The 16,651-nt window shown below is 34.7% G+C and overlaps 3 protein-coding genes across 9 annotated transcripts in view; 2 read left to right on the forward strand and 1 right to left on the reverse strand.

The window, feature by feature from the left end:
• The window catches only part of LOC119633193 (platelet-derived growth factor receptor alpha), a 100,716-nt gene extending 91,058 nt beyond the window's left edge, over positions 1–9,658 (forward strand). For 3 of the 7 annotated variants that reach the window (XM_038026580.1, XM_038026584.1, XM_038026585.1), the window contains 11 exons: positions 704–878; positions 950–1,425; positions 1,485–1,779; positions 1,841–1,996; positions 3,766–4,047; positions 4,129–4,608; positions 4,681–4,840; positions 5,435–5,679; positions 7,943–8,541; positions 8,606–8,756; positions 8,977–9,657. In XM_038026580.1, the coding sequence (XP_037882508.1) occupies positions 704–878; positions 950–1,425; positions 1,485–1,779; positions 1,841–1,996; positions 3,766–4,047; positions 4,129–4,608; positions 4,681–4,840; positions 5,435–5,679; positions 7,943–8,541; positions 8,606–8,756; positions 8,977–9,524 (3,567 nt within the window). In that variant the 3' untranslated portion in view covers positions 9,525–9,657. Of the gene's footprint in view, positions 1–703; positions 879–949; positions 1,426–1,484; positions 1,780–1,840; positions 1,997–3,765; positions 4,048–4,128; positions 4,609–4,680; positions 4,841–5,434; positions 5,680–7,942; positions 8,542–8,605; positions 8,757–8,976 lie in introns of all 7 variants that reach the window. The other 4 variants (XM_038026578.1, XM_038026581.1, XM_038026579.1 and 1 more) reach the window with 4 other exon arrangements.
• Positions 9,659–12,056: 2,398 nt separating this feature from the next.
• On the forward strand, positions 12,057–13,819 carry LOC119633222 (39S ribosomal protein L28, mitochondrial). The gene is made up of 5 exons (XM_038026652.1): positions 12,057–12,282; positions 12,409–12,843; positions 12,896–13,042; positions 13,108–13,334; positions 13,399–13,819. Exons 1-5 carry the CDS (start codon positions 12,262–12,264, stop codon positions 13,469–13,471), a joined length of 903 nt encoding a protein of 300 aa, XP_037882580.1. The 5' UTR covers positions 12,057–12,261; the 3' UTR covers positions 13,472–13,819.
• A 23-nt stretch (positions 13,820–13,842) lies between these two features.
• On the reverse strand, positions 13,843–15,061 carry LOC119633223. Its single transcript, XM_038026653.1, has 3 exons — positions 14,575–15,061; positions 14,356–14,508; positions 13,843–14,290 (listed from the first exon to the last, which is right to left on the reverse strand). The coding sequence occupies exons 1-3, from the start codon at positions 14,899–14,901 to the stop codon at positions 13,889–13,891; spliced, it is 882 nt and encodes a 293-aa protein (XP_037882581.1). The 5' UTR covers positions 14,902–15,061; the 3' UTR covers positions 13,843–13,888.
• Between the last annotated feature and the right edge of the window lie 1,590 nt (positions 15,062–16,651).

The raw sequence follows: 16,651 nt of genomic DNA on the forward strand, positions 1-16,651 counted from the left end.
CTCGAAAATAATTTTCAATATATTCCTGATGTTTTCTGGAGTAACCACCGCGTTGTGCTTTTAGCTTAATTGAAGACCTCATTTAAAATCAACGAGTCCACAGCAAATTATTGCCTTCGCCACAAAGGAGTTGTCATTATAATTTTCAAGCCGCATGAAGACTGCGTCAGTGCTGTGACAAGTCAGTGATTGGTAAAAGCACAGGGCTTACCGATTGGCCACACAAGCACTGGATTGGTGTCGCTCCTTAACGCTTTCTCTTCTCTCACTTTTTTCTGACCGTCACCTTGTTACACGTATAGAGTCATGGCTTAAGTGATTAATTATATTTAACAAAGAAACCCATCAAAAAGGAAGAGTAGCGTAACTAAAACGACATCGAAATAATATGAAATACTGTTAGGCATCGCTGGACGGTTGACACTTTTTAAAAATAATTGGACGTGACATTAGAGTTATCGCCCAATTCGTCATATCGATCTGCAGAATTTTATACAAACGATACATAGATGTACAAAGGGAATAATTGCTTAAATTAAGTTAGAATCTTGCGTTGATCAGAAATATATATACCTTTTGAGACCTCTACTGCATACTTTTGAGTATTGCATGCGGAAGGGCAAGTATAGTGTAGTTCCATTCTTTGAAGGTACGTATGAAAATGTAGAGTATTTTTAAATTTATAGCAATCTTTTCCATTTAGAATCGCACTATGGAAGATGGCCACAATTTGTTAAGGCAAACTGGCACTCACAAATACAGTCAGCATTCATTGACTGTGAAGGATGCCAAGAAGACAGATACGGGCAATTATATTTGCAACATAATCGATCATTCAAATAATCAGGCTCGCAATAGTTATCGCATGATTATAATGGGTAAGGCGTTCGAAAAACTTTTGCTTAACTAATTACCTTATGTTTTATTCCTTTTCATACGTGTGCTGTAGAAAAAGGTACCAGTTATATCAATATAAGTGAACCAAACGATTACTATGTGATAAGGGAAAAAGCGAACAAAACCATCCAAATGACAGTTCGATACAGTGGCTATCCTTGGCCAACATTAACATGGTATCGCCCGGATGGCAGTGAAATATTACCGGTGCCTAATCAAAAATTCAATATCACTACTACCGAAACCTCTTCAACACTGAAAATATCAAATCCCCGCCTCTTGGATAGCGGTACTTACGTCATAAATGCTACCAATGGTTATACCACGAGAAGTCAACAATTCAATGTCAGCATTAGTGACATACCTATAGTGTCTGTGGATGATGTATTTGTGCAGGCCGACGAAAAAGCTCATGTTACCTGTCAAGTGCAATCGCATCCTATTTCATTAATCACTTGGGTATTCACACCATGCAGCATAGCGCCGCGTTGGCCGTCTTGTGACAAGAAAGTTATACAAGATTTCAATGTATGCGACAAGTCCAGTTGTTTTCTAATATCAAAATTATGAAATGAATTATATTTCAGGAGACGAGTTCACGGGATGGTGAAACACCCATTGAAATTATTTACGACTTGTACTTTGTACCAAAAACTCCTGGTATTATTCATTGCAAGGCCGAAAATAAAATTGGTTCCGTTATAGGACGCGCTCATGTTCTTATACGCGATATTGAAGCCAATATGACTATCTCGGGAGTAACTGATGAGGATGTCATAGCTCGAGGTGACCGGGTCACCATAACATGCGCGGCAGTCGCTTACTATTTCTCAGATGAAATAAATTGGTTTAAGGAGGGTATACCTGTTCAACAAAGAAGCGGTAAAATTTAAAGTTCTATTCTAAAGCTGTTAACCTAAGCTCATGCGCATTTTTTCAATAGATCTTTTGATCACCAAATTCTCCAGTGAATATTCTTATCAAACAACGTTAACATTTACGAATATTCAAGATAGCGATCGGGGTGCTTATGAATGTCGTGCTCGGCATATAAATCATGATGAAGTCGATTATAAATTTGTAGATTTATTCATACATGGTAAGTAGATGAACTAGGCTACTACTACATGATAAGTAGATGGACTAGAAGATTGACAAGTCTTGCCAGGCATAGTTTGAATCTTGAATCGCCTATAAATGCGTATAATACGTACCGCATTGACTCCAAAAAAAAAGGAGAATTATATATTCAAAGAAAATTATCCCCTTTTTCTAATTAATTAAACCTTTAAACACACGTTAAAATAACGTTGACGCTTTTTTGTTTGGTGCATTCAGTTGTGAGTTACAGCGTGTTAAAAATGGAAGTGAACAAAGAGAAAATTCGGTACATTTTACAGTTTTTCTTTGACAAAGGCGAAAATGCAAGCCAGGCGGTTCCGATACTGTAACAGTCAATTATGTGCAATTTTGGTTTCGTAGATTCCGTTCAGGAATTTTTGATGTTAAAGATGCACCTCGCACAGGTAGGCCGGTCGTCGAAAATGTCGATAAAATCGGAGAAATGATCGAAGTTGACCGGCATGTTAGCAGTCATAACATCGCCCAGGAGCTAAAAATCGACCATAAAACAGTTTTAAACCATTTACACAAAGCTGGATTCAAAAAGAAGCTCGGTGTTTGGGTGCCACACCAATTAACAGCAAAAAACATGATGGATCGAATTTCCATCTGCGAAGCCTTGGCCAAACGGAAATAGATAGACCCATTTCTTAAACGGATGGTGACTGGAGATGAGAAATGGATCACATACGGTAACCCTGTGCGAAAACGATCGTGGTCAAAGAGCGGTGAAGCACCTCAAACGGCCAAGAAGGTTTTGCTAGGCATTTGGTGGAACTGGAAGGGGATTATTTATTATGAGTTGCTTCCATATGGCCAAACGCTAAATTCTGATCTCTACTGTCAACAACTGGACCGTTTGAAGACAGCGATTGACCAGGAACGGCCAGAATTGTCCAACAGGAGAGGTGTCGTGTTCTACCAGGACAACGCTAGGCCACACACATCTACAGTGACTCGCCAGAAACTTCGGGAGCTTGGTTGGGTAGTTTTAATGCATCCGCCATACAGTCCGGACTTGGCACCAAGCGATTATCATCTTTTTCTTGCATTGCAAAATTTCTTTAATGATAAAAAATTGGAATCTAGGGAGGATTGTGAAAATCGACTACTAGAGTTTTTTGCAAATAGAGACCAGGACTTCTATGAGAGAGGCATTTTGAGGTTACCTTTAAAATTGCAACAAATCATACAACAAAACGGTGCATATTTGACTCAAATCGGACAATCCGAAGCATGTTAAATAAAGTCCTGAAGTTCATATAAAAATAATGGATTTCTTTTTCCCCAAGCTAATATAAGTAGAAGGCAAAATTTTAAGCCAAAGTCGTTCTGCTAGAAAAAAATTTTACATCCCAATATCGCTTTCTGTTTAGTCATAAATGCAAGGATTGCACGATATATGCATATCAGAGATATATTTGCTACGACTTGTATAGATATACAAATATGATCTTTATACAACTGTACTTTACATTGAAAAAACTTTTTCTTTTATCTATGACGTTATAATGTACCGAATTATACGATTGTAGAAAGCATTTATTAATTACGATAGAAGAAGAAAAGCCCACAACTGTAAAACAAGCTTGGCATTATGTACGCTTCACCGAGGAAACCTATACCTCGAAAATTTTGTGGCGTTTTCAAGCTACATTTTGTAATAAGCTTGTCGTTGTTGTTGTTTTCGTACGCAACTTTTAAAAAAAATTGTAGTTTCAACACTTTCATTTCACGATTTTTCAGAACCTTCTGCACCGCGCATGAAAGACACTAATTTGGGAGGTAATATTAAAATTGAACGCAAATTAGGAGATTCGCTGGAATTGAAATGTGTATCCGAGGCCATTCCCAAAGCTACAATCGACTGGTATAAAGATGAAATAAAAATTACCACAAATGCCAGCAATCTGTCAATGGATAGCCTAATTATACCTTATATAAGGCCGGAAGATGAAGGCCAATACAAATGTGTGGTATCAAATCGTTTGGGTGTAATAGAAGAAATTGTCACTGTAAAGATAACAAGTAGGTATTGAAAGTCAAAAAGTCCATTGAAACTGTAATTTTAAAACTTGTTTACGCTACTACTACTATTATTTATACTAGACATGCCTGGGTTGAAACTGGGTTGGATTATGGGCATATTATTAGTGCTTTTAGTGTTAATTTGCTTGGTTATCTATCTATGCATACGTGTAAACCGTGAACGAAGACTTTTACGTGAACTTAAGGCAGCTGGCTTAGCCAATTTTGAAGAGGGCGCCGTTGAACACATTAACCCTGCCCTCACCTTGGATGAACAAGCTGACTTGTTGCCCTATGATCGTGGTTTTGAGTTTCCACGTGAGAAACTCAAATTGGGTAAGCAACTAGGCGCTGGAGCGTTCGGTGTTGTGTTAAAGGCTCATGCAGAAAGTATACGGCCCGAGGAAAAAGAGTCTGTGGTGGCGGTGAAAATGGTTAAACGAAATGCTAACAATGAAGTAATGCGAGCCTTGGTATCAGAATTGAAAATTATGGTACATTTAGGTCAACACTTGAATGTAGTCAATCTCCTAGGTGCGGTTACCAAAAATATAGCTAAACGTAAGAGTCTCGATTGGAAATTCTATTCGTATGATTACTTTCCTTTTTCTGATTTTTGTTTTTTATACTTAGGTGAATTAATGGTTATTGTGGAGTATTGCCGTTACGGTAACGTTCAAAACTTTTTATTACGCAATCGCAAACGCTTTATCAATCAAATCAATCCGGCAACGGATAAAATTGATGTCACTATAACAACACAAAGATTCTCCGATAATTTCGAATTAAATCGGTAAGTATTTTCGGCCTTTTCTTATGATATATGAATGTATTACAAATATAAAATCTGGCATGTATGTATTAGCTGATTTTAATTGGTTAAGAAATTAATTTTCATAAAAAAAATATCTTTTACTATTATTATGTTACGTTTTGTTTCTGTATTGTGCTTTTATTGTTCACATAAATTTAATAGTAATTTTATTTCATTTTTTTGTTTTCTCCTTTGATTTGTTTCCAATCACATTCAACAAATCTTTTGTTTAATGCATATGTTATTCTAAAAAAAAAAAAAAACCCTTTATACACTAACATTTCACTTTCTGTCTATTTTCTTACCTTTCCCTTTAAACTCTTTTATGTTTTATGTGTCGTTAACTAAATTCTTAACTTGAATATATTTTGGGCGTGATGTATGTATTATGTAATATGGTGATGTATGATTTCACTGACACAAACAAAAACAACATCCATCCACTCCAATCCATTCTGATTATGATGCTCTATGGTTACTCGGTTTAACAATCAATCAAATAACCTAACAACCAATCCTTTTGAAAAAAAATTGCTTGGAAACAAAAATTTTTTGGGTATTTGTGTTACTTAGTGATGGTTTGAGGTATGCTAACCTACCATTCTCCAATCATCAATATATCAATCACATGAATAACATCAACAATATGAACAACAATTATTCAATAAATAATCGCAGAAACTCTGATAATGATCCACGTTCGGGCACCCGAGCCGGCCGTCCAAATTCAACCGGTTACATCACCCAATCCGAACTCTATGAGGGTCAATTGAATACCTGTGCCACTGAGCAGACAGTAATGACGACCGTTCCGGAAGGTAAATTTACAAACTTTTAATTTTCTCTTTTAAGATCATTTAAAGAACTTTGCTATATAATTGAAGGATCTCTTAAAATTTCGTACCCTTTCGAAAAATATCACTTACGATTTAGATTTGTATTAAGTTCCCCATGGGTTTGTAACACTCGAACAAACTTAGGGAACATTTTCGAATGTGCTTGCGTATACAATTTTGATAAATATAAGATTGGGTGTCACGTTAACCACATACTTTCTTCGTTTGTCTGTCTGTATGGCTACAATTGCATTTATTGTGCAAAAGGTTACAAAAGATTTACTATATAAAGACTGAATCCGCCCATTCTGAACGCTAAACGGTAAACCATATATTTTTGTATTCATATATTTTGTATTCAGATTGCAATTTTTAAAATATTTTGATGATATTTCGTAAACTGACGCGCTTTGGCCCAACGTCAAACCCTATTGAAAATGGCATTTTGACATTCTAAATTGGTGCGAAAACTTTAGTTCGGCTGGGGCAATTTTTTCAATCTCTCCCGTAGATGGGTTCCTACGAAAACTAAATCTTTTTGTTTGGTGGAAAGATATGATTTTCAACGTTTCATGGTAAAGATTGGTTCATAACAGCTTTGTTAATTTGTTAATCAACCTTTCTGAATTTGTACTACGTAGGTCTATTTGTTGGTCATCACCACATATAAGGATTCTCAGGAAATGTAAACCTTTACATGCCAAAAAGGCCTAATTGTTAATATTTTAAGACAAAAATTTGTTCATGATAGTAATTCGACATAAACATTAAGTGGACCAAATTTGGCTTACATGGGTCTATTTGTAGAACCCCACTCTCTTCCCATGTAAGATTTCTCAAGAATAGTAAGCCCTTCACAGAAAGGTTCAATTTTTAGTATTTTATGATGAAAATTGGTTCACAATAGCAAGTTAGCAAAGAAATTAATGTTAAGAAATTTGGATCATATAGCTCCGTTTTTTAGACCCTAACTTTCATGAAAAGTATTTTTTCTAGTTTTTTATGACGAAAACTGAAAAATAGCAAAACTTTTAGGAAGTAAATTAAGTTTGCTGAGTTTGAATTACACCCTGTTTTGTTTTGGGTATATTACAGTCTACGCACCTTTATGAAGAGCATGCCTTGACAAAAAAATAAAGCGTAGCTTTTGACGGACTATCGTAAAAATGAATGAATAATTAAATTAGGCAAAATGGTGCAAGTCGGCATTGTCTGACTATAATGTTCTTACTTGTTTTGAGTTTATGTTTATGTTATGCTACTTCCAGTAATTTTTGGCCTTACATTTTTGGCAGACTTACACTTATTTCCGCGTACTTTTTTGTTCCTTATATATCCAAAGACAACGCAAACAAAATGCTTCAAAAAAGTCAAGTTAAGTTAAATTTAATTTCTCACAATATTCTTCACTATGCTTCGCATACGATGATGTTGGAAAAATGTTGGCGTAACATGACCTCACATCGCTCATAATTGAAACCAATAGAACAGACGAATAATTAGATAAAGACAACATTTATAAACACTTAAAGACACTACAGTCGGCCAACACCAACTATTAAATACACTGCACCACTTTGTCTAATTTAATTATTCATTCATTTTCATGAGTTGACGTTGAAAATTAAACACTTTTTCCAATACGAGGATGCAGTATTCAAAAACGTACCCTATTCGTTCAAAATTGTTCACATTAATTTAAAATGCCGATACACTTTTGCTCAGCAATGGTTTTGTTAGGGAGTTGGGAAAATTGCTATTTTCTGTCACGTTAAATGGGGAGTGATCTGATGCAGTTTTGATCTGATTTACGATAGGATACGTATTTGCAGGAAAACACGTTTCGTTCAAATATCTGAAAAATTGTCATATTTTGGTTAAACACAAAAATGCATGGACAGACAAGCTTGGGTCGATTCGGAAAGTGATTCTGAATTGATTGGGATAATATAAGATGGCCCTATCTGTAAGTTGCATATATCAGCCAAGCTTTATCACAAGCGGGACACAAAGGATTATTGTACTGTATGAGTTTAGTGTATAAAAAAAAAACTGTAGTACAAGAGTTAGTGATTTAACTTTATATAGAAGAGTATTGAAAGAATGTCACATAAAATCTTTTTTTTTAACTACCGCTTACAAGGAAAAGTTGCTAAGTACGAAGGTAAACTCATGTGAAATTTTATTGAAGCTGTGTTTGCTGATAGAAATTTTCTCACATTTAAAAATGTTTTTATTCTTTTAGATGACGATAACAACATCATGTCGAATAATTCAGTACAGCCAGCATGGCGTTCCAATTACAAACCCGACTCGACGGAAGCGATGTCCATAACGACTACGGATTTAGTAAGTTGGGCATTTCAAGTTGCTTGCGGTATGGAATACTTATCTTCCAAGAAAGTGTTGCATGGCGATCTGGCAGCCAGAAATATTTTACTATGCGAAGATAATATAGTGAAAATTTGTGATTTCGGTTTGGCGCGTTCGATGTATAAAAGCGATAACTATAAGAAACAAGGCGAAGCACCGCTGCCAATTAAGTGGTTAGCTTTAGAATCGTTGAGCGATCATATATTTAGCACTTATACCGATGTCTGGTCGTTTGGTATTGTGTTATGGGAATTCTTTTCATTGGCAAAAGTACCCTACCCGGGTATGGATCCGAACCAAAGTTTATATTTGAAATTGAAAGATGGCTATCGCATGGAAAAGCCACCTTACGCAAATGATGATTTATATGATATAATGTTGGAATGTTGGAGCACAAATCCCGAACGAAGGCCGTTGTTTAATGTATTGAAAGAAAAATTTGCTTCTATGTTGGGTGAGGAAGTCACTAATGTAAGTGTCACATGTACGGACTTTGTAAAGTTTTATATAATTTGCCTCGTTTTTATTATCTCAGCACTACGTGGACTTAAATGAACCATATTTAAGAGTGAATAGCGAATATATGAAAAGAAATCAAACCGATTATTTAGCATTAATGGGCGCTCCAGATGAAATGGCTCCGCCTCCACCACGTTATGTTAACGGCCATATATTGCCAGAAATACGTAAGTCCAACAGTTTGCGTTAACTGTTTGTATTGCACTAAACGACGCATCAGCCGAACGACAATTTAACTAACTTGTAAATAAATTTTATATTTACATATTCTATGCATTCATCTACACCATATTATAACTCACTTGCATCCATGTCTATGCACTCATATGTACACATGTATGTGTATGCACATTCATCGATCATTCATCTTTTAAAAATGTTGAGCAGGCATTGACTTATCTTCAGACGATTATCTGCAAATGAGTCCCAACAACGGCTCAGTCATATTTTCACCGACCCGTCCAAAAGAAACGGCAGTGATTAATGACAACGATGACGATAAACTAAATCGCCAACCTCTTATGACAACAACTTCTTTCACCTTCCCAGATACAGCGGCGCAACAGCATTCCCCTACGCTTGCCAATAACTTAGATGATAGAAGTCATTTGAATAAGGTACGCAACAAGAAGGACGGCGTGGAGCCTATACCCGAGGAGATACCTATGCTGGCTAACGCCAATTCACAAGCAAGTCCTGAGCAATCGACGAAATTTTCTCAGCTACTGCAACAAGCTCATCGCAACACCCCCACGCCTTCGCCGCGACATCACGTAGCCGAGACTAAGTTAACTGCTGATGCCGAGAATTATGTTAATCTAAAATCACCGAAAAGGCTATTAAATAATAATGGATCCTCTAAAGGGCCTGAAGCCTTTTCAAATCCCGGTTATCAAATACTCAAGACTGTAGCGGAAAAAGTGGACAACAATTAGTGCTTTAGTGAAACGTAAAAACTAAATGCTGATTCCTTCCTTTCCTCGTATTCACCTCACCATGTCAATCAGGTTAATTACTTACATATATATAAATAAATATATAAATAATTTGTATTATATATTAATGACGTCTGTTATTTAATTAAAATTTACTCTAAAAGTTTATCTGTGTATAAGAAAATTTAAGAAAAGAAATTCTTCTCATAACTAAAAAACGCCCAAAATTTTTTGCATTTAAACCTTTGGTTTTTAACTCTAATTTTTTATTTTTAATCTGTGGGAAAAAATTTTAACGAAAAAGAAAATCGCCTCATTTTTATATATAATATAAATAGATATAAATAAAAAAATAAATAAACGATATTTTTGTAACAAATAATTTGTAGATTTAAATGTAATTTTTTTTTCTACCATTAAGTATTTCTTTTTAAATAAAATTTTTCAATGCGTCTACTTAGCTGTAATGGTAATACTAGTAAAAAATATTAAAATAATTTTAAGATAAATTTCTTGCTTTTAAACGCTATGAATGTGAATATGAATATTTGTGCATGTGAGTTGGCAACAACAAAAATATTAAATCGCTTACAAATTTTTATTGTAATTTTATATGTTACTATTAAAAGTTATATATATAAATGTACATACATCTAATAAAAGTTTTTAAACAAAGTACTTACCATAATTTTTAAGATAAAAACAGTTCACCGTTGTATCCTTGTGAACTACACTTTCTTGCTTTTGCAGTCTTATATGACTACCGTCGAATGTGTCATCCTTCGTCATGCAAAACTTATACCTGTACAAGTATTATATATATATATAAGCATTGTTATGCCCTTAACCAGTTGTGTTACAGGGTATATCAAGGTTTTACGGATGTAAGTAATGCCCAGAAGAGCTTAAAATGGACTCACAATTTATTGCACCGATCTAAGCTATCCATCTGATGTATCTCCATGTATTTGTATGTTGAACATACAAGTCATAACTTTTGAGATATTTTCATTGAATTTGGTACACTCACATCTTTCAACCCAAGCACGACACACCATTGAAAGTGGCTCGGATCGGTCCCCTTTTTTAACCGCTCCCAATACACCAATTTATTTTGGAAAGTCGTTATATGGAATAAAAATTGATTTTCAAAATTTCTTTAACTAAACCCGCTGCAGTTTTCTGTATTTCGACTTTCTAAACTGGTTAAGAACATTGCTTCTGCTGTGGCAATTTTTTAAAACCTCTCTCATATAACCATATTTCAGAACCTCAATTTTTATATGGCAAAACGAATAATTTTCAATGATTCATGGTGGAATTTTGGTTCAACCACAACGATTTGGAGTTGGAAGGTCTACTTTTTGGATACCACCGCATATAAGGATTCTGAGGAAATTTAAAGCTTTATTTAACAAAAAGACCTAATTATTGATGTTTTATAATAAAAATTTGTTCATGGTAGTAATTTGAAATAAAAATTAAGTGAACGAAATTTGAACTACATGGGTCTATTTGTAGAACCCTACTCTCCCTATGTAAAATTTCTCACGATTAGTACGCCTTCACTCGATCGCATTGGCGTTGCCAATTGGTAATTTCATATTTCCATATTCGAAATATGTCAGCTGACCTACATCGAATGCGGCATTCCCGTTTTATTCCATTCTTACCTATATAATCACAAGAGAATAACAAACCGCTTGCTATAAAGGAAATGGAAGTGAAATATACTTACCACACTATTAAGGAAACCCCAAATACAGTTCATTCCAGCTGATTAATTCTCCCACAAAAATAAATTCCGTAGACAGGGAAAAACAAAGGGCACATTTGCGGCGCGTCATGCAGCTGCAGGTTAGCGGATTAAAAATGAAGCTAAAAAAAAAAAAAAAAAAACTAAAGAACAAGCTATGCTTGAAAAAATGTATATAAATAGACTACTTGGGGAAGGCAGAGTTAGTCGCACAAGAACATTTGAGTCGAAGAAGAATATTAGAGTTGAGAAGTCGAGAATACTGTCAAAGTAAAATGTAAATAGTTCTACCGTTAAACAAATTGATTGTAAATAAAAGAATCTTGTAGTGAAAACGTGCAAGTGCATTTCTCATAAAAAGTATATCCACGATCTAGTGATACGAACTGTATCCAAGAAAAGCGAGTTTCGTAACAACACTTTAAATAGGAATAATTTATAACTAAAATATAGTGTTTATTTTAATTCTAAAACTTGCAATTAATAATCTGCTCTTTACATATTATTTGTGTTTTATGCTCATTTTATGACCGCGCCACACGCTAAATAAATCAAGAAATTGTTTTATTGTTCCAATGAATATATTTTCGAAACATTGAAAAAGTAATAAAAGTTTCAAAACTCTTTATAATTAAATCCTCGGCAATTTTCTGTTTCTCTAATAATAATTATTTGCAGAAATGCTGAGATAAGCGTAAAAACACAACGTATATGTAAACAACTATTTTTTATAGACGTTTTAAAACACGCACTACCTATATCTATATCTGGTAACCCTCTAAATCTAGACAAAAAAAAAAAAAGCAATACAGACGTGTTGAACACCAAATTCTTTTTTTTTCAAGATTTTAGAAAAATTAACAAAATTCATAAATCGCTTAGTATACGAATTAGTTATTGGTTTTTCTAAAATTAAAATTTTTTTTTTCTTATAACATACGCCCACATAGAAGCGGAGAGAGAAATAAATACGTTTGGAAAATGGCCCATGCTACCAAGCAAGTAAGTGCAAACAAGCAATAACGCGCCACAGAGAATTTGGATAAGAAATGTGACGCAATAATCAATGAAAAATTGTAAAATTTTCCGTGGCTAAGCAAGTTGTAATGAACGCATTTTAATTTGAAGGGTGCACAAATGTTGCACGGTTTTAAACGTGTAACGCGTTTTGATTCAGGATTGGGCGCCCTCCTTCCCGAAGCTTATAAGAAATTCTGGAAGGAGTGGAAACAGACTCAACCGGCTGCCGTGCATTACATACCCAAAGAAGGTGAATGGAGTCGCGATGAAATAACGGGCGAAATTAAACCTATCCAAAATATTCCTTTGCCTTTGATTGATCCACCTGAAAGCAATACGGGAATTTGGGGCGGTGAAGCGGTAATTAAGGGCTTCCAGAAACGTCACAGATTGAAGCGCCGTGTACCACATTTTTGGGTGCCTGTCTTAAGGCGCTCAGTGGTACACAGTGAAGTTTTAAATGAGTATATGGCTGTAATCGTCACTAATACTACTCTCGAAAAAATACATGAATGCCGCGGTTTCGATCATTACTTGCTAAAGGTTCGTTTAACATAAATAAGAAAGTTTTTTTACGATTGAAATTTTATTGTAGAATCCTGCGTGCGATTTACGCTCAACTTTGGCTTTAACGTTAAAACGTAAAATTTTACTAGAGTTATTAAACGGTTGCCCTATTCGAGCTGATAACGTGGAGGAACAACGACGTTTACTCAAGGAATATAAATGTTATTTGGAGGGTGTATGTATAAAAAAAAGTTTTCTACTGAGCTTTCAAATAAATTGATATGTATATTCTCCTGAAAGTACACTGCCGAAGAGATAGAATGGTACGGCTATACCTATCAGGAAGCTTTAAAGAAACTACAAGAACAGATACGTAACGAGAACCCAGTGAAGCCTCATAAATATGAGTTTCGAATGCAATTAATTGAGCAACTAAAAAAGGCTGGTCTGCGCGAGAATGACTCTAGCGAAAAGATTGCAAAAACTTCGGTGGAAACAGATGCTGACTTACAGGCCTTAAGTAAACTGTAAATCATTTTTGATGTAACATCTTTAAAGAAATTTCTAAGAGGCTTGGGATTTCTTTTACAGGGAATCTTCTTCGGGTTCTGGGTCCAACTGGTTGTCAAAAATTAATCCTTTTGGAAAAAAACAGGAAACTTAATGTTTATTAAGGCAAGCCTTGTTAACCATCGCCTTGTCACACTGCAAGAAGACGCCGCAAAAAACCAGGCAGTTTAGTTTTCAATTTTCCTTTTCATCAACCGCAGGAGTTACCACAAATATACACGTAGCACTTTTGGTGTGGCTGTGGCTACAATACTTTTCTGCATCAACTATTTTTCTCTGGCGACGCCTTTGACGAGGACTACTTTTTTTAAACATTTTAAAATTAAATCGTAAAAGAAGTGTGAAAGGGAAAAATTCTTGAAGTACGTCTTAAGCAGCCAAACAAAAATTCTGTGTAATGGTAATAAATACATATTTCTCTTCAAACTCTTTAAGAAAATCACATATTTTTAGTTTTATTCATTACGAAATGCGAACTTTTTTAATACTCGCCCTACTTATTCGTAAAAGTTCATGAGGATTTAAACGCCCAACTGTAAGTCCAACGCGTATGACGCTTTAAATATGAACCCCACGATTCTTTTTCTTTGTTTGCCCCATTTAAATTCTCTATCATTTCCTTAACTGTCTTCATAGGTTCTGTTAGCTTGTTTACCAATGATGACTCCATCTCTTCGCGTAAGGCATAGAAGCGCCTTTGTTGGTATATGTGACTTGCGAAAGCAGCCAAAAACGTCAAAAAGGATGACAAAATGACACCCAGTAAACCTAACACTTTAATGAAATGAGCGTGCATTTTTTCCTTCTCATAGGATTCATTTATAGCAGCTGTTAATTCATAATTCAATAAATGCTGCTCCTCATTATCAACTTTAGTTATAGATTCTAATAAATTTTTTTCTTTCATGCACAGCTAAAAAGAGAGGCATATCAAGCAATATCATGTCAAAATGCTAAGCAAATAACAGGTTGACTAACTTCAATTTCTTGGCGGGTTAAATCTAAATATTTATCATGCGAGCGGTTATTTGTAGTCTTCATATCCCTGTAGATATGACTCAGATCATTTCTAACACTATCCAATTCCTTCATCAGAGAACGTTTCTGGTTGGCTTTCTCAAGCAAAGTTTTCTATTTGTTAGAAAAAAACAGCTTAAAAGTATTTAATCCTAAAAACAGAGAATACATCATCATTACCTTTACTTGCCTTACATTCTGCTGAGCCTTGCGAACTTCATCCATATGAGTAACTTCCTCAACATTGGCCAAAATACGCCTGACAAAAAGTTCATAGTGCGTCTTTTCAATATCTCCATCCCGTTCCACATGCACGTATGCTAAATTATCGTTTAATGTTGGAAATAGTTTCTGAACCCTTTGTTGCAACCGGGTTTTGATATTTGATGGTGTTTCCGCAGATTTTTCTTCAGTGGTTAGGCCGGCGTGACAAATATGCCATTGTTTTACACATCCTAGACGAAACCGTGAGACAGGAAACTGAAGCCTTATCTTGTAAGCAGTCATTGCTCATTGGAAAATGATAATTTATAAACGATTCTGTGGAAGTTTTTATAAAATCACAATATAAACTTTTCAAGACATGAATTACGAATACACGAGCACAACTCCCTGATAGAGTTACCAAGGCTCCGACTTAACAATAAAATCGAAAATAACCACTATGATGACGGAGACTAGTAAGATTTTTAAGTGTAACCATATTATTAGTTATGCGTTTGACGCAATACGAGCCAATTTTAAGGACATAAAAGCAATAAACATAAAAAGTCGCGTTCGTCGTGTTACCATATCGTTTAAGAAGTAAAAATAAGAGAACCATCATAAATGTAAGTAAGCAATTTATGATTGAAAGGTAAAATTAAGGAAAGCAATAGAAGTACGCATAAGCACCGTATGAAAAGTAAAAAGGGGTACTTACGTATTGCCATCACCGCAGCAAAAATTCCATTAAAAAAGCAATAAAAAGCAACTTTTTAAACTTTTAAAGAAAGTTTTTTGCCTACGTAAGTACCAAAAAGTAAAGAATACGATAATAATTCAACGTTTTCATTGAATAGCAGAAGGAACACTTAAATAGGTGAATTTAAAAGAAATGCCATGATAGCTGGCTTTAATAAGAGAGTTAAGCAAAGAAAGATAATTGGTTATTCGTATAGATAATAAAAGAAAGCAGTGATATGGGATCACTTTTCCCAATTTATGTTTTTTTAAGTAACATGTGAACTGATATTTTTGATTTACTTTAATCTATTGAAGACAAATCAGGCTCAAAGATACGAATATGTGTATCTGGAAATATAAGGGAGTCCCATAAGTTTTTTTCTCTTCACGTTATATATGACCTCGAGACGGCTATATTTGTAAACATGCGAACTTATCTGTTGTTCGTTTATGTTGCGTATTTGACCCATCTCAAAGCTCTTCAAAAATATGTTTCCATAGTGACAAAGTTTCTTTTAAAATCCTTTTTATGTGAATAGCCAAAAGAAGTATTTCCGGCTTGTTGTGCTTCATTCCTTTAAAAAAGGCAGTAAAGTAAAGGACATTGCAGACGAGACCGTTTATGGGAGTGATACTATGACTATTAGAACTGTGCAATTGGTTTAAGAAATTTAAAGATGGCAATTTTGATTTTAAAGATGAAGACCGCACTGGCCGCCAGAAAGAAAATCTAACAGTTTGAGTGGGACGTTCTACCTCATTCTTCTTACTCCCTAGACCTTGCCCTATCCGATTATTAGTTACTTCTCTTGTTAAAAGATTCTATCCGGGAAGTTACAAAACCGAAAGCGAAATAGAAAAACACCTGGAAAAATATTTTGCATGTAAGTCTCGATAATTTTGGTAAGAGGACATAATGAGTTTTCCTGAGAGGTGGAAGAAAGTAATAGAGCAGAACGGTTCGCATATAACACTGTAAATCCACTTTCATCAAAACAAAGGAAGAAAGAGCTTATCGGACACCAGATTTAAAGTAAGGAAACGTTTTATTTTTGGCCAGGGTATGTAGGAGAGTGAGTAGGCGATTGATTTTTTTTTTTTATTTATTTTTTTTTGTCAATGGGGGAGTTCTCATTTTGAGTTTGAAGTGTTTAGTCATTGGAATTTGGGAAGGAAAGAAAATTTTTGACGTTCACAATTTTTTTTTGGAAAGAAAAAAAAATCTTTTTAAATTTCTAGTAGTAAATTTTTGCTTTGAAAAGACTTTAAAATTAATTCTTATCAATTGTTAATAAAAGAAGTGAAAAACAAT

Source organism: Glossina fuscipes, unplaced genomic scaffold, assembly GCF_014805625.2.
Source record: "Glossina fuscipes isolate IAEA_lab_2018 unplaced genomic scaffold, Yale_Gfus_2 2, whole genome shotgun sequence".
NCBI classification, from domain to species: Eukaryota; Metazoa; Arthropoda; class Insecta; order Diptera; family Glossinidae; genus Glossina; species Glossina fuscipes.

Excerpts from the sequence above, each read along its gene's own strand:
- LOC119633223 (XM_038026653.1), bottom strand. The coding sequence starts at position 14,901 with ATGACTGCTTACAAGATAAGGCTTCAGTTTCCTGTCTCACGGTTTCGT. Across the intron at positions 14,509-14,574 it reads AGAATGTAAGGCAAGTAAAG|AAAACTTTGCTTGAGAAAGC; the intron begins GTAATGATGATG and ends TCTAACAAATAG. Across the intron at positions 14,291-14,355 it reads TAACCCGCCAAGAAATTGAA|CTGTGCATGAAAGAAAAAAA; the intron begins GTTAGTCAACCT and ends CTCTCTTTTTAG.
- LOC119633222 (XM_038026652.1), top strand. The coding sequence starts at position 12,262 with ATGGCCCATGCTACCAAGCAA. Across the intron at positions 12,844-12,895 it reads TCGATCATTACTTGCTAAAG|AATCCTGCGTGCGATTTACG; the intron begins GTTCGTTTAACA and ends ATTTTATTGTAG. Across the intron at positions 13,335-13,398 it reads TTACAGGCCTTAAGTAAACT|GGAATCTTCTTCGGGTTCTG; the intron begins GTAAATCATTTT and ends TTTCTTTTACAG.